The 23951-nt window shown below is 39.3% G+C and overlaps 22 protein-coding genes across 22 annotated transcripts; 11 read left to right on the top strand and 11 right to left on the bottom strand.

The window, feature by feature from the left end:
- Nucleotides 1–116: 116 nt before the first annotated feature.
- On the bottom strand, nt 117–626 carry EROM_031500 (hypothetical protein; the record flags this gene model as incomplete). Its single annotated transcript, XM_009265994.1, has 1 exon — nt 117–626. One exon carries the CDS (start codon nt 624–626, stop codon nt 117–119), a length of 510 nt encoding a protein of 169 aa, XP_009264269.1.
- A 543-nt stretch (nt 627–1169) lies between these two features.
- Nucleotides 1170–1625, bottom strand: EROM_031490 (transcription initiation factor IIF auxiliary subunit; the record flags this gene model as incomplete). The annotated part of the gene is made up of 1 exon (XM_009265993.1): nt 1170–1625. The coding sequence occupies one exon, from the start codon at nt 1623–1625 to the stop codon at nt 1170–1172; it is 456 nt and encodes a 151-aa protein (XP_009264268.1).
- Nucleotides 1626–1647: 22 nt separating this feature from the next.
- On the bottom strand, nt 1648–3000 carry EROM_031480 (ankyrin repeat-containing protein; the record flags this gene model as incomplete). Its single annotated transcript, XM_009265992.1, has 1 exon — nt 1648–3000. The coding sequence occupies one exon, from the start codon at nt 2998–3000 to the stop codon at nt 1648–1650; it is 1353 nt and encodes a 450-aa protein (XP_009264267.1).
- A 74-nt stretch (nt 3001–3074) lies between these two features.
- On the top strand, nt 3075–3716 carry EROM_031470 (hypothetical protein; the record flags this gene model as incomplete). Its single annotated transcript, XM_009265991.1, has 1 exon — nt 3075–3716. One exon carries the CDS (start codon nt 3075–3077, stop codon nt 3714–3716), a length of 642 nt encoding a protein of 213 aa, XP_009264266.1.
- A 62-nt stretch (nt 3717–3778) lies between these two features.
- EROM_031460 (Ca2+-binding protein) lies at nt 3779–4258 on the bottom strand (the record flags this gene model as incomplete). Its single annotated transcript, XM_009265990.1, has 1 exon — nt 3779–4258. One exon carries the CDS (start codon nt 4256–4258, stop codon nt 3779–3781), a length of 480 nt encoding a protein of 159 aa, XP_009264265.1.
- A 105-nt stretch (nt 4259–4363) lies between these two features.
- On the bottom strand, nt 4364–4903 carry EROM_031450 (RAS-related cell division protein 42-like protein; the record flags this gene model as incomplete). Its single annotated transcript, XM_009265989.1, has 1 exon — nt 4364–4903. The coding sequence occupies one exon, from the start codon at nt 4901–4903 to the stop codon at nt 4364–4366; it is 540 nt and encodes a 179-aa protein (XP_009264264.1).
- Nucleotides 4904–5297: 394 nt separating this feature from the next.
- EROM_031440 (leucine zipper domain-containing protein) lies at nt 5298–5948 on the top strand (the record flags this gene model as incomplete). The annotated part of the gene is made up of 1 exon (XM_009265988.1): nt 5298–5948. One exon carries the CDS (start codon nt 5298–5300, stop codon nt 5946–5948), a length of 651 nt encoding a protein of 216 aa, XP_009264263.1.
- A 116-nt stretch (nt 5949–6064) lies between these two features.
- On the top strand, nt 6065–7054 carry EROM_031430 (hypothetical protein; the record flags this gene model as incomplete). Its single annotated transcript, XM_009265987.1, has 1 exon — nt 6065–7054. One exon carries the CDS (start codon nt 6065–6067, stop codon nt 7052–7054), a length of 990 nt encoding a protein of 329 aa, XP_009264262.1.
- A 579-nt stretch (nt 7055–7633) lies between these two features.
- On the top strand, nt 7634–11404 carry EROM_031420 (Mot1 helicase-like protein; the record flags this gene model as incomplete). Its single annotated transcript, XM_009265986.1, has 1 exon — nt 7634–11404. The coding sequence occupies one exon, from the start codon at nt 7634–7636 to the stop codon at nt 11402–11404; it is 3771 nt and encodes a 1256-aa protein (XP_009264261.1).
- Nucleotides 11405–11543: 139 nt separating this feature from the next.
- Nucleotides 11544–12653, top strand: EROM_031410 (WD40 domain-containing protein; the record flags this gene model as incomplete). The annotated part of the gene is made up of 1 exon (XM_009265985.1): nt 11544–12653. One exon carries the CDS (start codon nt 11544–11546, stop codon nt 12651–12653), a length of 1110 nt encoding a protein of 369 aa, XP_009264260.1.
- A 127-nt stretch (nt 12654–12780) lies between these two features.
- On the top strand, nt 12781–13194 carry EROM_031400 (CCAAT-binding factor subunit B; the record flags this gene model as incomplete). Its single annotated transcript, XM_009265984.1, has 1 exon — nt 12781–13194. The coding sequence occupies one exon, from the start codon at nt 12781–12783 to the stop codon at nt 13192–13194; it is 414 nt and encodes a 137-aa protein (XP_009264259.1).
- Nucleotides 13195–13302: 108 nt separating this feature from the next.
- EROM_031390 (hypothetical protein) lies at nt 13303–13707 on the bottom strand (the record flags this gene model as incomplete). The annotated part of the gene is made up of 1 exon (XM_009265983.1): nt 13303–13707. The coding sequence occupies one exon, from the start codon at nt 13705–13707 to the stop codon at nt 13303–13305; it is 405 nt and encodes a 134-aa protein (XP_009264258.1).
- Nucleotides 13708–13891: 184 nt separating this feature from the next.
- EROM_031380 (hypothetical protein) lies at nt 13892–14242 on the top strand (the record flags this gene model as incomplete). Its single annotated transcript, XM_009265982.1, has 1 exon — nt 13892–14242. One exon carries the CDS (start codon nt 13892–13894, stop codon nt 14240–14242), a length of 351 nt encoding a protein of 116 aa, XP_009264257.1.
- A 27-nt stretch (nt 14243–14269) lies between these two features.
- On the bottom strand, nt 14270–14872 carry EROM_031370 (60S ribosomal protein L18; the record flags this gene model as incomplete). The annotated part of the gene is made up of 1 exon (XM_009265981.1): nt 14270–14872. One exon carries the CDS (start codon nt 14870–14872, stop codon nt 14270–14272), a length of 603 nt encoding a protein of 200 aa, XP_009264256.1.
- Nucleotides 14873–14949: 77 nt separating this feature from the next.
- Nucleotides 14950–15273, bottom strand: EROM_031360 (hypothetical protein; the record flags this gene model as incomplete). Its single annotated transcript, XM_009265980.1, has 1 exon — nt 14950–15273. One exon carries the CDS (start codon nt 15271–15273, stop codon nt 14950–14952), a length of 324 nt encoding a protein of 107 aa, XP_009264255.1.
- A 55-nt stretch (nt 15274–15328) lies between these two features.
- Nucleotides 15329–15814, bottom strand: EROM_031350 (hypothetical protein; the record flags this gene model as incomplete). The annotated part of the gene is made up of 1 exon (XM_009265979.1): nt 15329–15814. One exon carries the CDS (start codon nt 15812–15814, stop codon nt 15329–15331), a length of 486 nt encoding a protein of 161 aa, XP_009264254.1.
- A 121-nt stretch (nt 15815–15935) lies between these two features.
- Nucleotides 15936–16370, bottom strand: EROM_031340 (histone H3; the record flags this gene model as incomplete). The annotated part of the gene is made up of 1 exon (XM_009265978.1): nt 15936–16370. One exon carries the CDS (start codon nt 16368–16370, stop codon nt 15936–15938), a length of 435 nt encoding a protein of 144 aa, XP_009264253.1.
- Nucleotides 16371–16797: 427 nt separating this feature from the next.
- Nucleotides 16798–17706, top strand: EROM_031330 (hypothetical protein; the record flags this gene model as incomplete). The annotated part of the gene is made up of 1 exon (XM_009265977.1): nt 16798–17706. The coding sequence occupies one exon, from the start codon at nt 16798–16800 to the stop codon at nt 17704–17706; it is 909 nt and encodes a 302-aa protein (XP_009264252.1).
- A 61-nt stretch (nt 17707–17767) lies between these two features.
- Nucleotides 17768–19162, top strand: EROM_031320 (tRNA nucleotidyltransferase/poly(A) polymerase; the record flags this gene model as incomplete). Its single annotated transcript, XM_009265976.1, has 1 exon — nt 17768–19162. One exon carries the CDS (start codon nt 17768–17770, stop codon nt 19160–19162), a length of 1395 nt encoding a protein of 464 aa, XP_009264251.1.
- Nucleotides 19163–19171: 9 nt separating this feature from the next.
- On the bottom strand, nt 19172–19777 carry EROM_031310 (Rab GTPase; the record flags this gene model as incomplete). Its single annotated transcript, XM_009265975.1, has 1 exon — nt 19172–19777. The coding sequence occupies one exon, from the start codon at nt 19775–19777 to the stop codon at nt 19172–19174; it is 606 nt and encodes a 201-aa protein (XP_009264250.1).
- A 128-nt stretch (nt 19778–19905) lies between these two features.
- EROM_031300 (hypothetical protein) lies at nt 19906–21780 on the top strand (the record flags this gene model as incomplete). The annotated part of the gene is made up of 1 exon (XM_009265974.1): nt 19906–21780. One exon carries the CDS (start codon nt 19906–19908, stop codon nt 21778–21780), a length of 1875 nt encoding a protein of 624 aa, XP_009264249.1.
- A 67-nt stretch (nt 21781–21847) lies between these two features.
- On the top strand, nt 21848–23884 carry EROM_031290 (Cdc48-like AAA ATPase; the record flags this gene model as incomplete). Its single annotated transcript, XM_009265973.1, has 1 exon — nt 21848–23884. The coding sequence occupies one exon, from the start codon at nt 21848–21850 to the stop codon at nt 23882–23884; it is 2037 nt and encodes a 678-aa protein (XP_009264248.1).
- Nucleotides 23885–23951: the final 67 nt, after the last annotated feature.

Raw genomic sequence — 23951 nt, 5'->3', positions numbered from 1 at the left:
ACCTTCTCAAGGATATCCAATGATCTTGATTAAAGCTATCAATCTATATATGCTATTTCATCATAGCCATTAGATTACAATAAAATTTAAAAATAGAAATAAGCAAAGTGTTTAATTCACTTCTTTTGCTCATTGTTATTGGTGAGGTCCTTGAGTCCATCCTTCATACTACTAGCGACCTCTTTTGTTTTATTCCATGCTTTATTTCCTCCTTCCTTGATATTTTCATATACCTCATTCTTGTCCTTGTTGTCTATGCTGCTCTTGACGTTATTTGCTTTTTCCTTTGTTTTATCTCCCATAGATGATGCCTTGTTCTTTGCCTGTTCCTTAGTTTCGTTGGTCTTTTCTTTTGTTTTTCCCATGGTGTCATTGGCTGTATCCTTGGTCTTGTCTCCTAGCTCTGATGCCTTGTTCTTTGTCTGTTCCTTGGTCTCGTTGGCCGCATCTCCGGTTCTCCCCATAGTCTCATTGGTTTTTTCTTTTGTCTTTCCCATAGCATTGCTAGTTGTATTCTTTGTCTTGTCTTTCATCTCGGAACCTTTACGCTCATAAGACTTATCATTCGAGCATTCTCTGCACTGCGAACTTGAGCTGTGATCACAACTTTCCTTTGAGATCCCCATTAAAGAAGTTTTTCCGTCTGCTTTTATACTTTTAGAAAAGCTTTTGATTCGCTAGGACGACTTCTCAATATGACGTCTTAAAAGAAACTTGATTTAGCGGTACAGACAAGGTATTGGTAGAAAAATGACAGTTCGCTTAATTTTTCCATAACCTTATTTTGGCAACTATATGCCTGATTTCTATAGGGCACAAAAGATGATGTAGATATTCATGACACCGAGATACTCAATAATGGTGCTATATAAAATTCAGGACTCATCTTTTTATTTACCATAAAAAGCAGCAAATTTGAGCCAAGTCTTCCGACTATTAAGGCATTTTACAGAAACAGAATGAAAGGGGTTCTGCCGTCCTGAAATCACATAACCGGGTATTTATTTAATCAATATTTGGGATCAATTACCTGAGCTATTCCAATAATTGCAACCTTCTTATATAATTCATACATTTATTAATATGCAGCTCTGAGCACCCTTATTGATATATACAAGTTAAGCAGCACATCTAAATACAAATCATTCACCTATAGTAATAATGTTATCCTACTCATTAATTTCTTTGAACTTCTCTAACATACTCACTAATCCTGCCTCAATTCTTTCATATTCCGCCTCTTCTTCTTCTTCCAAGGCTATGCTTTCACTCCCATTCCCTTTAAATACAATCTCATCAATTCTTTCGTTTATGATTACATCTGAGTCCCCATGGAGCTGTAAGAAGTGGCTAGTTGTTATTTTCTCCCCGTTGAATAAAAGAATCTTCATTTGGATGCTAAACTCACCCCATCCTCTCTCTACAACTTCAAATGGGTGTTCTTTACTCACCAGCCTATTACTAAAAGATTCATGGAGCTTAAATTCAACCTTTTTTACTATCTCAGGCGGCGCCTTAACATAAGCCTTCCACTCATGTGTGAGCTCCGGAATTGCTCTCTCTTCTTCCGGAATCACTCTTGCTTCATTCCCAATAATAACTCTACAGCTCTTATATCCTTCCATCCAGGGTTTTGAATACATAGTTTTATTGAATATGCTCTAGAATCATTTGAAGTGTCCTCCGTGGGGTGTGATTGCTCTTCTTATCATCTCTAACTATGCTGATCTTGTAGATGAGGTCCTCTGTGTAATCAATTTTGTGCGGCAGATTCAACAAAGATGTTATTGTGAATCTGTTCTTTTTGACAATTGTATGATTACTGTTGTATTTGATTCTATCTACAATTGATAGATAATGTCTGAACTCGACGGAATCTCCTAAAATCTGAAAAAGAGCTTCAGAGAGCTCTACATCAACTTCCTTGATATTAAAAGCTTTGCCCAGATTAAGTAGGATATCTTCTGTACTGACACCCTCCCTATTCACCATAGTCATGTTTCCTCCAAGCCTAATGAGCAATTCTAAGCATCTGAAGTGTTTTAACATTGCACAGTAATGCATCGGAGTGTTTCCCAGTTTATCCCTGGAGTTAATATGGCTTCCTAGTGCTATAAATGCAACTAGGGTCTCGAAGTTGCCACTAATAGAGCTTACATGCAGGGGGGAAATCCCATTGAACTCTTGATGCACAGATGTCTGATATCTACTCAAGAACATAATCCATTCTATGTCATCCTGTATTAAATAACAAATCTTACTAACTCTAGACAACTCTGGATTTCTATTAAGTATTTTTCTAGCACTTTCCATATCGCTCTTCATGCACAGAAAATCTATCAGGAAAATGGGCTTTTCATCTGCCTCAGCCAAAGTGAATCCTCTGAACTTGTTCAGCAATCTATACTGTCTCATTGAAACGAAATTGAAAGGCTGCTTAGCTTCCAGGGATTTCCCATTAAATGACGCAATCATCTGTGGAGTAAGCCCGTTCCAGCATAGTGAGTAGTTTGGTGAAAACTTTAGGAAAACAGATAGTATATCATGATGCATTGCACATGCAAGATGAAAGTAAGTTGGAAACATTTGACTTCTGAACACCGGAGCATTGATATTATTAGGGAACCCTTTGCTGAGCATTGAGTAAACAATTTCTGGGTTATTTTTAGCCATTCCAAGCAGAAATACAATGTTTGCTTGGTTGAAGTAATGCCGCCTGATCTCGAAGTTGAACTTAAATGGGCGTCCATCAATAAGAGCTAGCTTGGCAAGATGTAGTTTATATCCAGCTATGTTCGTTCCTCTTGACATCTTAAAGGAAGGTTTGGCTAAGATGTCTGGCACTATATCTCCAGCTACTCCGGCATCTTTATACATTTGATATGTACTATACAACCCTATTAACGCTATCCTTTGATCATTCCAATCAGCGTCGTTTGCAATAAACTCATTATACTCTTGTCTTTTTTTCCTTATGATTACAGGCTTTTCCGCCTTCATCTTCATTACCAAGAAAACAAACTAAAATTTATTGTTAGAGTCCCTTCATTAAACCTCGTTGGCCTGTGGAACCCATGGAATATAAAATACAGAAAGACCAGGAGCTTCTAACCCTGATAGACAACATTGAAAAGAGCTATGACCCTTCTTCTCCGAACTACAAGTTCAAGTATGTGTTTTATAATAAGGTTGATGGGCCTTTTGGACGCCCTTTGGATTTTCCAGAGACTCTATGGAATATCTCTTTGACAAGCGATCCAACAATGATGCCCGTACTCTTAAAAGGAGACGAGATCGAGCATAGAAAGTCTTTGCAAATGGACGCATGCAAGAGGATTAATGACTCATATGATTTCTTGCGGAAGAAAATAGGTGGGCTGAGAATGAGATCTGAAAAGCTCAAGTCGAAGATAGATGGGTGCCTTCAGATATACAGAAAGATCTTTGGGGGTGTTTATAACCGATTCAAGAAGGAAGAGGGAAAGTGCACTTTACTGGACCGTATATACAGAGCATATCTCCCACTGAGCAAAAGAGAAAAGCTTTGTGTTACACAGAATAAGAATGAGGTGATCGACTTTTTGGAGGATCTAAGAGGGACAGGGGAGAAAATCCTAAAAGAAGTGGATAATGCGCTACAGGAACGTCAGAAGCAAACGGTTATACTGAATGAGTTGGATAAGGTTCAAGAGCCCTTTTCTAGAAGTACTTGGTGATGAAGTAAATTGGTTTTAATATGGATTCTTTATGTTAACAAAATCTACAAAGGAAAAGACATTTATTCGGCAATGATTTCTCCATACTTTATCTTTGTTGTAAGGCTTTTGCAGTCAACTCTTCCATTTTCTACACAACCCTTTAGGAGTAGGTCGACATCCTCGCCTGCCATTTGATCACCCTTTTCCATCAGCCATGCCCTCAGTACCTTTTCATCGATTGTGCCATCTCCATTATCATCAAATTCCTTTAATGCATTGAATATATCTTTTTCTGGATCTGTACAGCTAAGTCTTTCCCCTATCATTGTTAGAAACAGCATATAGGTCATGTTGTCCCCGCTCTCTGCCATCATCTCGCTGATTTCTTCGCTTGAAAAAGGTGATCCTATTGATGCAAGAAAGCTTTCCAAATCTCCCCTATCGACAAATGTGTCACTGTTGACATCCATGAAGTTGAATGCCTCTCTGAGCTCAACTATTTGGTTTTTGGTCAGCATATGAAATATGTTTGAACTTTGCCTTCTTTGTCTTCTTCTCATTCCTGAGAGGGTTGGTTACCTAAAATATTTCTAGGAATCCGCTCCGAGAACATTCCACAGGATCTATAGCATTATAAAAATATTTATTGTAAACGTTGATCGTATCTATCCACATTTGCAGCAAAACCATATCGATCTAAACTTGCTCTTCTTGGGCTTTAATGCCGCCTCAAGAGCTACATCGAAAACCTTTTTTACATTTATAAGCTCTACTGAAGAACATTCCACGAACCCATACAATCCGTATTCTTTGCTTAGCTTTGTGGGTAATTCTTTATCTACAATGTTCCCATCGATTATGTCACATTTAGTGCCGCATAAAATCATAGGGACATTGTATTCCGCGAGCTCGTCTATCCATCTCTTGGAGTTATGAAATGAAAGAATGTTGTTAACAGCATAACATATCAGAAAAACATCTGTTTCCTGAAACGATAAGCTTCTTAATTTATTATACTCTTCGCTTCCGGCTGTGTCCCATAGAGTCATATTGTATTTTTTATCTCCTACGTTAACAACCTTGCTATGGTTGTTGAAAAGTGTTGGAATGTAGCCCTCCGGGTTCTTACCCGTTATGTAGGTGCTTATCAGCCAGCTCTTTCCTACCGAGGGATCTCCCACAAGAACACACTTGATCGTTTCCATTATGTTGTTTGTTTAAGACCAAGATTTTTGTTTTAAATGGATGATTTTGACACGATTCAATCATAAAGCTGTGGGAAAGAAACAGATTGGATGCTTGAACTCTCCTATTTTTTGCAAACTTCTTCCATGACAAGCCTTCAACCATCCCAGGGGTAATAAATACTAACGTCTTGCATGACTAAAATATTTATTATTTTTTGATCCCAACAAATGCTTGCTTGAAACCTAAATTTCAGGCTTCTGGTAAATATCCAGGATATAGTAACTCGTACTCGGAACCTGAATTTGCTAACAATAGTCAAATTAACTAATTAAATTTGCCATGGTAATTAAAATTAAAATATATCCAGCGTGATACTAACTTATATGAAGTAAATGGGGTGGTTGAATAATTATGGAGGATAGAGAGGAGAACATCGATTATGAAAATGAACAAATGCAAGCCACCTACGCTGGATATTCTAGAAGACCCGTGCACAGTGGATTCTCACCTACTATACATCCATATTATCTCTTCAGACCTGGCTTTTTGGAAGATAGGATGCAGATTCATCAGGGAAAATATGGATATCCCGGAGAGCAAGAGAATCAGTTTTATCAGCAGATAGAAACCCATGGATATTCTCCCTTACAGGTTGATCAGGAGAGAATAAAGAGCATCTGGAAAAAGGAAAGAAATCGCATTGCTGCCAAAAGGTGTAGGGAAAAGAGGATAGCACGTCTTAAGGAACTTGAAAGAAAGGAACATGCAATGATATACGAAATATCAGAGCTGAAAGAGGCCATACACGACTATGATAACATCTTAGAGATTCTCCTTCGATACATACAAGGATATTTAGATCTGGAGATTGGGAAGCATGAGAGCTTTGTCTCTCTGTTTGATCGTCTCTGCAACCTAAAAAAGGTTGGCACTCCAAATCCGACTTATCTTCGCGATGTCAGCCATTTTCTATCCAAGAAGCTGAATGTGACCAATGAAGGAATTGATAAAATAACAGAGGCAATCCGCGGATGGCTTAACAAGCTTTTTGAGAAGGATTGAAGCTTTATTTGTCATAGATTCTATGAATTAAAGAATATAAGTCTCGGCTCCCATCTTCCCATTACAGCTGAGTGATTAAATTTCATAGCTAAACCAATTTGTTTGTTAGGCCCCGGATGAAAGAAGAAGGAAAAAACGAGAACTCGAGCCATGGCACTGGAGGAAAAGAGGAAAAAGTTTTTGACCAAGCCAAAGTAGATAAGGATGACGGAGATTCCTTTTTTGATGACATTGAAGCTGCAAGTTATGAGCGGTATAGGGAAGGCAAAGAGTACAGGCCTATAAGACAGGTGATAATAATAGAGAGAGAGCCTACTCTTGGAGATGTTCTGCAGAGGATAGCTGTTATATCAGTATATGCGCTTGTTATTCAGACCTTCTTTTCAGCATGGAAGAAAATCAACAAGAAAACCCATGACATCTGTGTTTTCTTGATACTCCTATTGTTTCCTCCAGGTTTCTTTTTATATATACAGTCATACTTCCTTCCCTTTTGCTGGTTACTATTTTCCAGCTTTATGCTTTTAAATACTCTTAAGGTTGTGAAAGGGTCTTTTGGAAAGGACGTGATGAGAGATATCTATGGGGTATTCAAAACACTGTTCATCATCTCAAACCTAGGGACTTTCCTAGGACAGTCTCTTACCTTTATGTTTTTCTATCTGAACCCAGAATACCTAGGGTACACTCTTTCTATCTTATTGTTTTTCCTGTATTTTGGGCTTTTGAGTAGGGAAGTAATCTTTTTTTTAAGCGAGACTATGGCCATCTCTACAGGATTTTACAGCAAGGAGGGTGTTCCAGGTAAGGGAAACAACAACTCTCTTTGTATGATATGCACAAGGTCGTTTGATGGAAGCGATAGGATACATACCTTGGTGTGTACTCATTCCTTCCACGAGGATTGTATAAAGGGATGGTGCCTACTCGGTAAAAAACCTTTCTGTCCATACTGTAAAAAGAAGATAGAAAGTTCCTCCCTACCTCCCGAGCTATGGCACAAGACTGAGGTATGGTTTTATCCACTAATCAACACACTAAGGAGCTTTATTGTCTTAACACTAGTCCTAACAGCAATAATTCTATATAAGATAAAATACCAGTAAATCACTTTTATTCCTTATCATCAAACCATCCTTTCACCTTTATCCTATCACCTTCAAGCTCCATATTTGCATCCTTCACCTTTCTCCCCCCATAAGTTTGTGAAAAGGACACGGAGCGTGATATGTATTCTCTCCTATTTCCATCCTCGTGCTTTTTTTCATCTCCATAGCTAATGGAATATCCGTTGTCTAGCTTTTTGAATTGAATCTTATCCTTATCTACATCGTTCCAGAACGGATACTCAATATCAAAGTCATGCTTTACAATTTCCTTCTTCCCCATTCTTAGTGAGAGGGTGTTACCTTCTTTTATATTTTGGAATTACCAGTTATTTCCTCATTAGAGTAGAAACATTCCAATTGGTTTTTGGCCTGGCTACCATTTCCAGAGACATATCATCCACCGGTATATTTCCCATAATTACCATTCACATGCTGCAAGGGGCATCTTTAGTGAAACGCAATTGTTATTCTCATGAAGACAGAAATGAATGAACAACATTCAAAGATACGAAATAATTATGAGTTTATTCTGCACACGAAATATAAATACAAAGCATTTCATTAACCCCGGGAAGCATGAATAGATTGGAAAAGTTCTTCACAACACTGAATACAGCCCAATCAAAGGTTCTGAAGGAATACACTACTAACGAGCTAGTTTCTCAAATAAAAGAATATGTTGATTTCACACCTTATATTCTTAAGCAAACATATAAGCTTCTGTGCGGACAGGCAAGTGAAGACAGGAAAAATGGAGCGCAGATTCTTAAGTCATTGATGTTCCAGTTTAGTCTCGTGACAGACTTCAAGATTGAGTACAAGAAAAGCAGCAGTATATATCTAAGCTCAACAGGAGAGCAGTTCAATGTCCAGGCGCCTTCTGTGCAGGAGCAGAAGAAAATAGTTAAGAAGATAGCAAAGCTACAGCACGTTGATGCTAACTTTCTGTGTGACATTGATTTTAAGGCGGGAAGTGGGGAGACGATCAAAAGGCATAAGATTGAGGAAAGGCCCATTGAAAACACATTCGATTTCTTTGAGCAAATAAGTGATAATCTGTTGAGCTATGAGTGGCATAAAAGACATGGGGCGTTTCTCGCGTTTACAGCAATGTTTTCTGAAATAGACAGTGGAGGAGACATTCAGATAAAGGTTGACTCTAAGCTGTTTTCGAAGATATATGAAATTCTTGTTACAGATAAGTTCAATGACTTTGTTGATGACAGAACGGTAGCACCTGTAAGAGATGCAGCAGCGTATCTCTTATCATGCATATATCCTTTAATAGGGCCTAATGACATTATTGAACAACTACTTAGGTTTCTAGACAGTGAGGATTGGCAGATACAATTTTCTGGATTGATAGCGCTTGGATACCTGAAGGAGTTTGTCGAAGATAGAGATGGGCTTCGCAAGAAACTCATATCTCTTCTAGATAGTCCGGATGAGGATATAAAGCTTCTTAGTGCAGAACTTCTTTGCCATTTTCCAATAGTCGACGAACTTGGAGTAGTGCTTGAGAAGTGCTGGAAAAACATTGAGTCTGAAGAGGCTATTTCTGTTTCAAAAACATCCAATCTTTCTCTTCTGACAAAGATATACAAGGAAAACCCAGAGCTCACTGTCCCTCCTGAAAGATTGAAAGACATATTCCCTTGCTTTATGTCTCCTGTCCCTGAGGTCAGAATTAGTATATTGAACATGGTAGAAAATCTTTCTGAAGAATCGATTGATTTTCTTGTTGCTGAGGTTATTCTGATAGAAGAGAAGGACGAAATAAGAGAGATGGCTATTAATCTTTTCAAAAAGAAACCAGATCTTCCAAGGAATTTGATTATTCATTTTATGAATGTCATTGGAGGAAGCTTGTACGAACCTTATAGGGAAGATGACTTTGTTTCTTACGAAGATTTGTACTTCACAAAGAGTGGGATAAATGTAATTGGAAAAGACGAAATTTTGAAGAATAGATGCCTCTTGTTTGAATGCATTGTGAAGAGCAAATTCCCGGATCTGCAGATAGGTAATGAGACCATGGTAAACAAAACCTTTCTTTCTCTATATAAGCATGCCCAAGCTTTGAATAATGGCGCAACTGGTTCTTCTGAGGGTATAAAGGAGTTGGAGCACTACTTCGATGAATTTAAAGATCTCAGAATGGCTCCTTTGAAAGAGTTTAAGAAAAAGCTTAGCAAGCCAGAAATATGCTCTATCCATCCCATGGTAGATCCCTTGTATGTAGACTACATTAGGATGATATCATCAATAAGATTCCCAGTTCTTGACAGAGCTTCAGCTCTCTTTGAAGTAGAGACATGCAAGCAGTTTCTGGTTTTATTTTCCAAGATGATAGTGAAGTACTACGATGCTGGAAAGATCTCCATAGATGATTTCCTTCCTATAGCATATGAAGGGATGGCTTCTGGAAAGGATGGGTTTCTTTCATTCTTTGAGGAGTTTGGTAACAGATTCCTTGTGAATCCTTTCTTCTGTAAAGTCGGTGAACTAGGCAATAGGCTTGATTTCTTTTCAAAAACAATTCATATATACACAGTAGGCCCACAGATTCAAAGCATAGGGTTTATATTTGATTATGCGCTCCAGGAGAAAAATGTCATGGTAATCAATGGATTTATGAAATGCTTGGAATTCAACGAGAAGTTTGTACGAAAAGCCTTGGTTGATTTAGACGTTGAGCTTCTCGACTCGGTCTTGATGAACGGGGACCACTCTTTTAATCCTTTGTTTGTTAAGCCTCTTCTTAAAAACATTTCAAGTGACATCAACCGTAAGGTGTCCTCTAGACTGTTCTCTAAGATTATTCCTACCCTCGGGTTTAGAACGAATACAAGAATATCACAAGATCTTCTTGAGATGATCGAGGATGAGAAGAAGTCCCTTGAATCACTGCTTGATGTAAAAAAGATTCCTGAGTACCATATAAAATGTCCCACACAAGTAAAGCTTAGGGATTATCAAATGGAAGGAGTGAAATGGCTGAATTTCCTCCATTCATTCAATCTTAATGGGATTCTTGCAGACGACATGGGACTGGGGAAAACACTACAGGTTTTAACATTTCTCTGCTCTGAGATCTATAAAACGAATAGGAAAATCCTGGTGATATGCCCTTCAAGTCTTACTGGGCATTGGAAATCCGAAGTGAAGAAGTTTTTTCCCTTAGTAGCAGCAGAGATTTATAAGAGGGAAGGTAAAAGCAAGTACAGCTTTTTGATATCTTCCTACGAGACATTTAGGAACGATTATCTGAATTTCATTGAGAAGGATTGGTTTTATGTTGTAGTTGACGAGGGTCATGTGCTCAGAAACAAACAGACAATTCTGTACTCAAGAATGAACATGATAAAATGCCCTCGGAAGATAGTTCTAACAGGAACCCCTGTGCACAACAGCGTGGAAGATCTTGTTTCCTTATTCAATTTCCTAATGCCTAACTATATTGGCTCTGAAAAAGAATATGGGTCGTTGAATGTAAAAATGTCAGATACAGAAATAGAAAAAACACAAGAAAGGCTTAACCTCCTTCACAAAAAAGTTCTTCCGTTTGTTCTTCGTAGACTGAAAATAGACGTTCTGAAGGACCTCCCCCCGAAGATTATTCGTGATATTACTGTTGAACTCGGCCCTGTACAGGAAAAGTTGTATCGTGAGATTGACGAAAAAGGAGGGAAAGAGGGCCCTGAAGACATCGATCTAGAATATGGAAAAGTGGATCAAAAGAACGTAGGCTTCAAAAGAACGAAGGATCTTTTCCTTGCAGTTTCCCACATAGGCCACTTCAAGAGTTCTAGCGAAATATCCTGTAAGGTCAGGGCTCTTGAAGACATAATCACCTTGTGCGGGGGAGAGGACCTGAGAAATAAGATGCTGATTTTCTTCCAATTCAAATCAAGCATAGATCTTGTTATAAAAGATATAATGGCAAAGTATAAGTTTAAGTACTCAAGACTGGATGGATCTGTTCCCAGCTCGGCCCGGGCTAAGATCGCTGAAGATTTCAACACAGGTACAACACAGATACTGTTCCTCACCACACAGGTTGGTGGGTTAGGTCTCAACCTTACTGGAGCAGACACAGTTGTAATGTACGAGCATGACTGGAATCCTTTTAATGACTTACAAGCCATGGACAGAGCACATAGAATAGGGCAAAAAAGAACAGTGAATGTCTTTAGACTTATAGCAAAAAACACTCTAGAGGAGAAGGTTATGAATCTTCAATCGTTTAAGATGTTCGTTGCAAACAGTCTTGTTTCTCAACAAAACGCAGATATAGAAACGATGGACACTAAGGACTTGTTGGAGAGATTCCAAGTTCCAGGATAGTCAAGTATAATTAAGCTTCCATGCTTGCAACTGCACTACTGATAAATTATCTCCTTTCATTATGCTAAGCCATCTTGATTTCTATTTGATCAAATAATACACCAAAAATAATGAGGCAAGTCTTCATAAACAAACATAGATGGATAGGTTCCTAATAAACAAAAAGGAAGCGATGCCCAGGTATGCACCAAGAGGGGTTTATGGCCTTGGAATCAAAGAGACAATGCATGAAGTAGGATTTTGCTACCCTCTAGACGAAAGTCCATATTTAAGCACAATTGAAGGCCAAAGCCTCGGGCCAAAAATAATCATTCAGCCATACAGACAGCTGAAGGTCAAGTCTCTCCCCGACGACTTCTATAGCAGCTTGATCGACTGGTCTGGGGAGAATGTATTCTTCACTGCTGACAGCTGCTTGTTTGTACACAACTTTTTTTCCTCGAAGACATTGCAAGTTTGCAATCTTAGCAGTCTCGGAATAACATCTGTAAAGTGCAACCCAACTACTAGCACCGTCGCCCTTGGGACATCTATCGGCGTTATGCTGAGTGTTGATATGGGCTCTCTAAAGATGACAAGGTATTCATTTCATAGATCAAGAATAGGCGTGATAGAATCTGAGAACACAAACATTATAACAGGAAGTAGAGATAGAAAAATAAAGATAACAGATCTTCGTTCTGAAAAGGCTGTGGCGACTATTCTGAATCATAGGCAAGAAGTATGTGGCCTAAGTATAAGCAAGGATCTTAGGTTTTTGGCATCTGGTGGAAATGATAATAGACTCTATATTTATGACTACAGGAACTTGGCACATCCTCTTAAACAGTGCTCTAACCATAAAGCTGCTGTAAAGGCAATAAGCTGGTCACCTCTCTCCCCGAACTTGTTAGTATCCGGAGGAGGAACTGCTGACAAAACAATCAAGTTATGGGATATAAGCCTGATAAACTCAAGCAGGCCAAGCCCATGCCTGATAAGGTCAGTGGATTACGGTTCTCAAATATGCAATCTAAGATGGCTTAAGTCCAACAAAATCCTTAGCACACATGGATACTCAAAGGATGACATCAGGCTATCGCAAATGTCCTCCTTCAAAGTAGAAAGATACTTTCTTGGCCATAAGAACAGGGTGATTCACTTCTCTTGTTCAGATGATGAGAAGTATTTTGTTTCGGGGTCCTCAGACTCCAACATAAACTTCTGGGAGTTGGATGGAGAGAAGGATGACGAAATAAAAATTAGATAGACGACATTTTATTGTTTGGACTTAGAGTGCTAGCTTACCCCAGATTTTACGATGAGGTTGAAGGACCCCCTTTGTCAGTTTTTGTTCATGTAAACCTCATGCTGATTGGTGGAGAAAAATAAACACTATGAAACAAGTCAGGAAGGAAATCTACAAAAGCTTCAGTAAAGTGGTCTTTATGCAGCACAGGGATATGATGGACCAGGGTACTAATGCTCGATATGGCGATATAGAGTTTGATCAAGAGCAGTTAAGAGATATTGGATATCCCGGTAAGGGTGGTTACAGTGCCTATGACTACTCATTTCCATTTAATGATCAAGCCTTCCAGCCTCTTTATGTCAATGCTAAGCAACTTAATTGGATAAAGAAAAGAAAGGCAAGGCGAGATATGCTAGACACCCTCATGGTAACAAGTAAGAGGAATTACCTCCACGAAAGCCGCCACAAGCATGCCATGAAGAGATTGAGAGCCCCCTCAGGCCGGTTTTTGACTAAAGAAGAAACAGAAGAACTGAATAGAAAAGGAAATTCCAATTGAAGTTTGGTACATGCATCAGGGTGCTGAAAGAGACATGTATGCTTCCTATTTTACAAATAAGCCCAAGACCCATCTTGCAATAAAAGAATTCTCTTAAGTTTTGTTTATTCAGCTATTCGAAGACGTTGGGAGCCTTACGTAAGACCCTCCTTCATGGCATTTTCTTGTTTGATACCCCATGAAAAAGATTAGGACAACCATCACAGTGTAGAAAAAGAGCTTGCAGAGCATACTTGTAGATATAATGCTTGAAAGACCGCTCTTGATGCCCTCTTTTTTCTCTTCAGATACGCTGTTTTTTCTTTCTCCAACTTCAGTGGATGTTTCCGTTTCAAACCTTGATGGCCTTGAATAAAGGATCGGGTCTGTAGATGTCTTATAAGGCCCTACCTGCGAGAACGGAAATGAATCTAGGCGATATGGTGAGAGCGTTCTAGTAGTAATTATGAATGCATGCCTTGGGGATGGCATATAATATGCACCAACACTCATTAATATTGTGAGGATAATCATGGTGTAACTCCTGCTATCTGCTTTTAAAAAGGTTTTAAAACAATGTTTCATTCAAAGGACAGGGCTATTGGCCATTTACAAAACAGCTGATCCAATCTGTTTTGAAAGTCTTAGGATATACTCCTTCTCAGACCACTTAGTTTAATGGCTTTGCCTTGTTATTTAACAAATCCAGTATCCCTTAATGCCAATTTTCAGTTTATTGAGACTTAGAAAGGGGGCTACAAAAGAAGAGGTTAGAATAAGATACTTAAGAAGGCTTATCCAAATACATCCAGACAGAAATAAGGGCAATGGAGCCGAATACACAAAGTTAAGAAATGCATATGAAAAGTATATAAGAGGAGAAGTATTCGGGGGAGAACCATATCTAGTTTGCAGTAGAACAGACGTCGAGTCTGCCATTTGTAGATGTGGAGGGAAATACAAAATATCCCATGAGGTCGACGGTAGAATAGAGTGTGAGTTTTGTTCGTGCTTCATAGAGATAGAGGAACTTCTAGAACTGTCTGATACGAGCCGCAAGGCACACTAGTAAGGAACATAATATACAAGTAAAAACCTATGCCGTTTTATTCAATACTTGCTTCTTTAGATGCTGGGTCTTTCTTCCCTTCATCATGATACGCTTCTCACGATTATGGCATTTCTGGTTTGCTCTTGGATAAGTGGTGGATCCCTTTTCTCCAGGTGCAGGCCCCCAGAACTTGGCAGACTTCCTAGCAAATTTATCGGTAGAAATCAACTTTATGTCGTCCATGTTTGGGCAAAGCTCAAATAGTTGATCGAGGGTTCCTATGCTTCCTCCATACCTCTCAATCTTTTCCTTCACTCCCTTTGACCATTGAAGAGCAATAACCTTAATTGCAGGAATCTCCATAATCCTGTCATCATCAAGAACCTTTGCAACAACCACCGCAACCTTTCCCTCCGAGTTTTCAAGCTCGCTGACGATCTTGGATATCTTTACTGGCTGCCTGTCAGACTTCGACATCTTCAGCCTCTTAGAGATCTTCTTGATTGCCAGTACAGAGGTGTTATCGGCTACCTTTGTGTAAAAATCGGAAAGAGCACGCAGGTAAATGTTTTTGGACTTAGGCTCTTTCCTTCTTGAAATAGCAGATGGTGGAAGCTTTACATGCTTCATGGCTGATGTAATGTGCATTACTTTATGGGGTAAAAAATTTGCTCCAACATATCTGACAGAAAATTAAAGATAGTAAGGGGCACAGGCATGGCGTCTCATAATTTAACACCCTTGTTGTTCTTCTTCGTGATTGTTTTGCTGGGGGGCCCTTGATCGCCTTTCAAAGGAAATCCCAGTCCTTTCCTCACCAGCTCAAGCCCTTTTTCAAGCACAGATTCTGAGTTTGCTGGGACCCAGTAAAATATTGGGTCTTTGACAATTTTGTTGCAAATGTGTACATTGATATCTGTGTCCAGCTTCTTCTTGACACAGAATATCCCTCTTATGGTAGAAACGTCTCCGCTTAAGTCCACATACTCTATTTTTACCTTAGAGGTTTCAGGAATAAAAAAAGGGAGAATATGGCATTGGTCTTCCATTCTTTGCCTCTGACGGGGAAAACACAAGAATTTATTTTGAGGAATTTTCATTATTTTATTTGTAATCATAAATACCGGCCCTCACTATGTAGTCTATATAATCCTCAAAGGAAAGTGTGCACCTCATGAAATCAGGCTTTCTTACCTCCACTTGCTCCTTAAACTCGACAAGATATCTTTCTTTGGATCTCCCAGTCCTCAAGTAACATTTAATAGGAGATCCGAAGAACCTCTGGATCATATCTATACAAACATCTCCATCGCAAATGGCATACAAACAGCAGGAAGGCCTAGAGGAGGAGATGGATAGGCAGAGCTCCTCCTCTAACGTATACTCGATGAAGCAGACCTCCAAGCGTTCAATTAAATTTTCGTTGTTAAGTTGTTGTGCCATCACAATTTCGTGCAACGTGCTATAAAAGTATAGCTGAATGCCCGAAGAACATTCTATTGACTTATAGATAGGTCTAGTGAATGTGAATATCTTGTGAAGGTCGTGTCTGTTGACTATTTTGTTTATCCTGCCAATCCTAACATACATCCAAAGAGTCAGGAGATATAGGGGCAGGATAATAAGCTAAACCTATACTGACTGGTGGTGTAAACATAAAGAGCTATCTGGAAGGCAACCTCGGAAGAGCCTAGCAACTAAAGTGAAGATTTTAATCACTGATGGATTTGACGTGTCTGCTCCTAAGTTTCAGAACAAGGCTTATGTCCTTTGGAAATACAGTGACTCTCTTTGCATGGCATGCACAAAGCATAGCATCCTCAAACAGGCCAACAAGATAAACTTCTAGGGCCTCTTGAATTGAAGCAAGAGCTGGTCCTTGGAACCTTATGTCTGTGGCATTACTACATTCTTTGACAACCGAACGGCAAGCCCTCTGAAACGGAAGCCTTCGAATAAGAAAGTCTGTGCTCTTCTGGTATCTTCTGATCTCTTTCAGAGCAACAGATCCAGGCCTATACCTTGACTTCTTGGCCCCACCACTTGAGGCAGGAGACACCGCTTTACGGGCAGACTTTGCAGACAGCTGTTTGCGTGGTGCCTTTCCTCCTGTTGTTTTCCTAGCAGATTGTTTTGTTCTAGCCATTTTGGGGTAAATTTTTAGGTCTTTTATAACCAAATCAGAGGGAGGTTTGTTGTTTCGAATTTGATTGATAAAATTGTGTCTAACAAATAATATGGTTGGTCCGCTTCAAAGGCATTTTGTAAAGCAATGTATGGAATTCATATTCTATTTATTTTTAAATATACCCTTTTTTATCAGATTAATGCAAAATTGATTTAATTCATTTCTCTCCAGAAACTATACAAAATCTTTCCTGTTAGGTATACTACTAATATTACCTAAAAACTTCTTCGTACACAACTTGTGCATGTCATATGTGCTAGAAATTTGTGTCTATCATTCAGAAGATACAGATCCCATATGCATTGTGAAACAGACCCCTTGCCAAGGCTAAGCGGGAGCCTCCTTTTCTTCCATTATAAACCGAAAACTCACCCCTTTGCAGAAAATGAAGAAAAGTCCTTGTCTTGGAGAAATTCTATCTATCATGGGGGCCCTTCAGTTGTACTTGGTCTCAGGTTATTTAGAAAGCCATTTCATGATGATATTTTGTATAGAGAATCTTCTGTCAACCTTGGTTGTTTTAATGGCATCTGCTCCGTTTGCAATTAAGAGTACTGCTTTCAAAGAGGTATTTCAAGCACAATCGGAATATCTCCCGTTTGGACTATTCGCGTTTGGAGAGTATTCTTCATGGTACCGAGGTGCTGGGATGATATCCCTAAAAACAGCTATGGCTACAAGGGGCCTATGCTATCCATTGTCTGTAGTGCTTATGTTTATGCTTTCCAGAGTTGCCAGAGAAAACATGCTCAGAAATTTTGGGCTTATTCTGATAATCCTAATGAATATGTATAAATCAGTCAAGTATAGCGACGAAGGGTTCTTCGATGTCTTCTTTGGAACTATCTACCTAGTGCTCTATGTTATATTCAGCGTTTCCTCTGATTTCATAACCGTTTGCATGACAAACCGAAACGGACTACCCAAGTTTCTTTTTGCAAGCTCGTTCTATATTTGGATATGCTCCCTTGTTGCATTGATCGACTCTGGGATAGGGCACAATGACATCTACACATTCATAGAGAGGAATATTTACAGGTCAATACTTCTTGTAATCATTTCCTCACTGTCGAGGATTTTGAGTGCGTATTATATCCAAAGGTTTGGAATAGTTGCATACAGCACAACTAAGATATCAAACTACATCTACTTTATAATCTTAAGAAGTATGATGGGACTTGAGTGGTCCTGGAGATTTGAAGACACATTATTCCACCTGTCCATTTACTTCCTAATTCTTTTCTTCATCGATGCAGACGAGTCCTATGAAAGAAGTTTGGGATTTGGCATGTAATGCCAATGTTCTTATGTTTCTGAAGGCTGGTGTGGATTTAAGGTGTTTTGTTTGCTCCCCTATGGATAACCAAATAAATTGCACAGAGGCTGAGGAAGATATTTTCGACCTGATAATAAGGCATGCTAAGGAGTTTGGGGATGTAGTTCCGAGAGTTGCAGGAGGATGGGTTAGAGATAAGATAATGGGAAACCCTAGCTTTGATATGGATATAGCATTGGAGAATATAAGTGGGTACAAATTTGCAGCAGGACTAGTGAAGTCTGCAACAGGCCAGAAGCTCACCGAGGTCCATGTAATAAAGGACAACCCAGATAAGTCTAAGCATCTAGAAACTGCAGTTGTAAGGATAAATGGGTTCTGCGTCGACTTTGTGAATCTAAGGAATGAAACGTATTCTGAGACAAGAATCCCCAATATAAATCCCGGAACACCGCAAGAAGATGCTTTCCGTCGGGACCTAACCATCAATTCATTATTCTACAATTTGTTTACTAGAAGGATTGAAGACTATACTGGAAGGGGCATTGACGACATAAAAGGAAAGATACTAAGGACACCTTTAGACCCAAGAACAACCCTCTTTGATGACCCTTTAAGGCTTGTGAGGATTTTCCGGTTTCATTCGAAGTTTGGGTTCAAGATTGATGAAAAGATTGACGAGGCCCTATTAGATGAAAGGATCAAAACTGCGTTGGGAAAGAAAGTTTCAAACGAAAGGATCCATATAGAAATATTTAAGATTCTTCACTATCCAAGAGGGCAGTACGGGCTTCTAGAGATAATTAGAAGAGGATATGTAAACCCTATATTTAAGCCCCCCGTGCAAAGGGAGACTTCTTATGAAAAGGGGATAGTGTTTTGCGAGATTATAGAGAAAATCACTAACTTGTGGGGAAGGCCATATAGAAGAGAGGTTCTGAATCTCTACACCGTGCTGTGTTTTTTTAGAGGGTCAACTATTCCAAGTCAAAAGGGCACCATTTTCTCAAATACATATATCATGAAGAAATCACTTCCATCTTCCAAAAAATTTGTTAAGATGATAGATAAGATCGAGGAAAGCCTTGATTTCCTGTCCAGATGCGATATGAAGAGGCTAGGAAGTGAGGACTTGATACGGATGGTAAGGTTCATGGGGGAGATGTGGTATGAGTCATTGGTAGTATATTCTGCAATTGAATACATGGAAGGAAGGAAGGAAAAGTATCAGGATGGATTAAGGGCTGTGTACAGTATTTCCCAGGAAGACATTGGGGAATGCTATCTTTCTAAGGCCATAGTAGACACAAGAAAACTAGCTCAAACCCTAGGAATCCCGAAAGCAGACACAAAGTTTTATATTGAGGAAAGCATTGTGTATCAACTCCTTAGTGGGGTAAAAGCCCCTGAAGAAATCATTGGCCATTTAAGAAGTATAAAAACTGTAAGAGACACACATCAAAAAAAGCTTTAATCAATTAAATCACATGCAGCAAGCTTTTTTAGAATCTCCCACATTAAGCTTAAAAGATTCCTTTCCACCACCAAAGCCTATCCTTTTATGCTTGTCGATAAGCTTTCTAGTCAGATATTCGAAACTGTCATTGACACAGATGTTATCCTTTGCACTAGTCATGTAAAACGACGACTTCTCGATGCCATTTTCGCTCAGAAACCTCTCTATCTCCTCTTCCGTGACCACAATTTTTTCCTTATCATCGACCTTGTTTCCTAAAATGATTATCTCAACATTTTCATTAGTATTCTTCCTAACTTCGGCCAGCCAATCCCCAAGATTGTCAAATGACTCCTTGCTTCCCATGTCAAACACCATGATAATTCCATGTGCACCTCTGTAGTAGTTAGATATGATCGCTCTGAATCTTTCCTGCCCTGCGGTATCCCATATCTGAAGCTTTACCTTTTCCCCTTCAACCTCCAAAGATTTTATTTTGAAATCCACGCCTATTGTGCTTGATTGTGTAAAACTATATGTCTCATCCGTATATCTTTTCATCAGGCAGGTTTTTCCAACGCCACTGTTCCCAATTAAGATCATCTTGAACAGATATTTACATTCAGAGTCCATGCCCTTCTTGTTTTCCTTTCTTTTATCCCAAAAATCAAGAAAGCCCTGGCTTGGAATATGATACAGCTGGAGCTTATGAAACAGGTGCTTCAGAAGAAGCATAAAACCGAAGTCTTTTGACGGAGAGAATGTTTCTGGCATCCAAACTTCGACTGCTTATACTTAGAGAGCCCTTGCTAAGACCATCCCAACTGTCACCATTTCAATTATTCATTCAGGAAGCTAGGACCAACCTAAGATTTGATATATACCTGTTTCTTCTATTGCTGATGATATGCTTTGGAATTGTTCTAATATTTTTCAGAAGTCCACGGGACAGAAGTAGTACCCTTTTATATATTGTCGGGTTTCTTCTTATATTCTGTTCATACAATCTTCAGAAAGTTATTGAAGCCAACAGAACGCTTAATAAGTCGGTAGTACAACCAAATACCACTAAAAACACATGGTCCTGGGCTTCATGGATGAGCTCATGGAGAGCAAGGCTTACAAATCCCTTCGGAATCGGCCACAAGTCCTATCTTCTTTCCAATACAAATCTTCCGAGTCTTGAGAGGAAAGGTGGTACCGTACCTTATTTGGTTTCATATAAAATCCTCCCAGAGTCTGAAAAGGGAAAGTCTACAGAGGTGAATCCTAGCATTGGAGGCTCTGGTCTTAAGAAAGGTAATTCTCTGGCGACTTTAAAAAGAGAGGACCAAGGCGTCCGTTTAGAAGAAAGCACATTTAAAGAGGGGAAATATTTGGAGGGGAGACCATCCAATAGTGTCCTTCAAGAACATTACATTCCCAAGAATCCCAAATCCTTAACAATTAGTAGAAGGGATGGCAACACAGGGGAAAAAGAGGTTCTTCTTGGGAATCTAATGAAGATATTTCAATTCAAGGCTGAGACGGATGAAAACCTTCAGAAACATCTTCTGAATTTTAGGAGCATCGAAGCACAAGTCAGCAAAATTCTAGAAGAGTTCTCCAAGATATTTAAACCATTTATGAAAGAGGCAGAAAAGATCGAAGGCGAGATGGTCGAATTCAATGCCTCTACAAGATATTTAAACATATCTGTAAATGAATTGAAGACGGAAATCGGGAAGTGGTTTTTTGATCTTCCAAAGTTTAAAGCCAGCCGCGAGGTTCCAAACTATCTTTCAACATTAGCCAGAAATTATCAGAATAGTGAAGGCATTGAGAACGGAGATATGAGCCCGATAATTAGATATGAAAACTTCATGATGTTTCTTCTTGTAGTTGAAATGATACTTTCCCTGCTTTTATTTCTCTCTGTTCTGGCAAAGCTTGAGATAGCAGCCTATATTCTAAAACCTGTTGTATCGGTAGGGCTTATTGTGGTAACTCTGCTAAGTGTTATATTCCTTCTCAATGGCCAGATGCTTGACAGAACCTGCAAGTCCGGGGCTATCAAGGGATGTAGCTTCACTCCAACACTTATAGATGGAGTGAAAAGACTCCAAATAGTATCTAAAGCTGATGATCTTGAGGGTCAGCTCGGCGTTATTCTGAAGGAAAGCGAATACATCACAGAAGTTTTGAGGTTGTATGTAAGAACCATGATAGATACACGAGTCAATGCAAAGATATCTGTCTTCTCGAACTTATTCAACAAGATATTATTTGTATATGATGATTTTGACAATCTAACGAAAAGAAAGGTTGATAAAAGCACCTTCTACAACTATATAAAGATGATGAGTAGACTTCTGGAAAACATTGCAAGTCTTTTGGAGCTTTCAGAAAGGAAAGACATGGTGGATATCTATGCCAATGAAAAAGCTTTTCTATTTTGGCTGAACGCTGAGAAGGGAGCTGTAGTTGAATCGATACGAGAGATTACAGAGGCTGGACCGGCAGATCGGTCTGGAATGCCCCCGAAATGGTGTTCAAATGCATTAGAGAGTATATGTGATGCAAGGAATGGAGTGGATACATTATTTCTGCTAACTATGCTTGGAGGTCCGGCCTTTTTGGTTCTTCTTTATCTGTAAGGTCTTGGCAAAATAAATGTGTATTAGGCTGTGGATTTTGTAAACAGAGAAAGATAGGCCCTATTGCATGAAGTACGTAGTAGGCAGCATCAAGATTGAACAGGTAGAGAAAGGAAAGATAAACAAAATATACATACCAAAGACATCTGAGCTGGATCCATCGGAATTTGTGCTGGTGGATGGAAAGTATGCTTTTAAGTTTGAATTTACGAATGGATGTAATGCTCAACTGAGCAAGATTCAGAGGGAGTTTCTGAATAAAAGTGTTGGCAAGGATGAAATAAGTGTTAGGCATCTAAATGTTGTTGAATGTGACCCGATCTCCTTACTCAAATTAGATATGGAGATCATTAATCTGGAAAAGGTTGATTTCGATGCAAAGGAGCTTGTTGAAAAATTCAAGGACATCTATGTATCCTTTCCATTCAACATAGACCAAAAGTTTTACCTATATGTTGGAGACTTTGGGTTCAAGGTAGTTGTAAGAGAGATGTTCACTGCCTTGGATAAGAGATATGGGATTCTTTTGAGAAACACAGAGGTCTTCATCAACTCTATCTCAGAGAGGCTAACCTTGTCTAACAACACTAGGGAGAACATGTTGCTGGATCCAAACTTCAACTTTGAGTCTCTTGGGATTGGAGGATTGAAGCAAGAGTTTGGGAAGATGTTCAGGAGGGCATTTGTGCAGAGGGCATTTGACTCTGATGTGATCAGAAAATTTGGAATACCTCATGTGAAAGGAATGATTCTTTACGGACCGCCTGGAACCGGAAAGACACTTATAGCAAGGAAGCTTGGGTCTCTTCTTAATGCTAGGCCTCCTAAGATAGTGAACGGGCCTGAGATTCTTAACAAATATGTTGGGCAAAGCGAAGAGAACATCAGGAATCTGTTTAAGGATGCCGAGGAAGAATGGAAAGTAAAGAAAGAAGACAGCAACCTCCACATTATAATATTTGATGAGATTGATGCCATATGTAGAAGAAGAGGAAACAGTAACGGGACAGGTGTCGGGGACCAAGTTGTAAACCAGCTTCTCAGCAAGATGGATGGCGTGGAATCGATAGAAAACATCTTAGTGATTGGAATGACCAACAGGCTAGACTTGATTGATGAGGCTCTACTTAGGCCCGGAAGATTTGAGATTCATCTGGAAATCTCTCTCCCTGATGAGGAGTCTAGGATTGAGATATTTAGGATACATACTAAGACAATGGAAAGCCATGACTATCTGGATAAGAGTGTCGATCTGAATAAAGTGGCCAAGCTGTCCAAGAACTATACAGGAGCGGAAATAACGGCGGTTGTGAAAAGTGCTGTATCCTTTGCATTGGAAAGAAAGGTTCACGGAGAGAGACTTGATGGGGAGAAGATGAATGTTGTTGGAGACAAGAACATCAAAGTTTATATGAACGACTTCATTCAAGCATTGGATGAGGTTAAGCCTTCGTTTGGGATCAACGAGCTAGATTTCTATAGGTTTGAAAAGACCTTTTATGAGACTCCCATATTCACCCAAGGAATCGAGCATGGGAAGAATCTCCTTCAGAAGCTGAGAAAAACAAACCTTTACAGTACATCTTCTTTACTTTTCTATGGAAGCCCAGGGGTTGGTAAAACAACACTGGCCGTGAAGGCTGCAAGATCTTCGATGTTTCCGTTCATAAAGATTATCTCCCCAAGAGATATTATAGGGCTCAGTGAGTATGAGAAAGTAAACTACATCAAGGAGAAGTTTATGGATGCATACAAATCTGAGGAATCCATAATAATACTGGACGATATTGAAGGTCTCATTGACTTTGTAAACATAGGACCCAGGTTTAGCAATTCTGTACTGCAGGCATTAAAGATATTTATCAAGGAGGAGAGCAGAAAAAAGATGTTTGTATTTGGAACAACCAGCTCTGTTGAAGTTGCAAGAGAATGCGGTATCTATGAGTGTTTCCAGTCTGCATATGAAGTTGAGAAGATTGGATTCCCAGATTATGAGATTCTCTGTAAGCAGAACTCCAGCTTCTCGGAAATACAGTATGAGGAGCCCATGTCCATCAAACAGCTTCTCTCACTGCTTGATGAGCCAGACATCTCCCCTCAGTAAGGTCTTGTATTAAACCGTCGATTGGGTCTAGACTCTTCTATCTATTTCGAATAACTTTTCATCCCCA

This window comes from Encephalitozoon romaleae, chromosome III, assembly GCF_000280035.1.
Source record: "Encephalitozoon romaleae SJ-2008 chromosome III, complete sequence".
NCBI lineage: Eukaryota > Fungi > Microsporidia > Unikaryonidae > Encephalitozoon > Encephalitozoon romaleae.
This window is presented reverse-complemented; position numbering and strand designations above follow the sequence as displayed.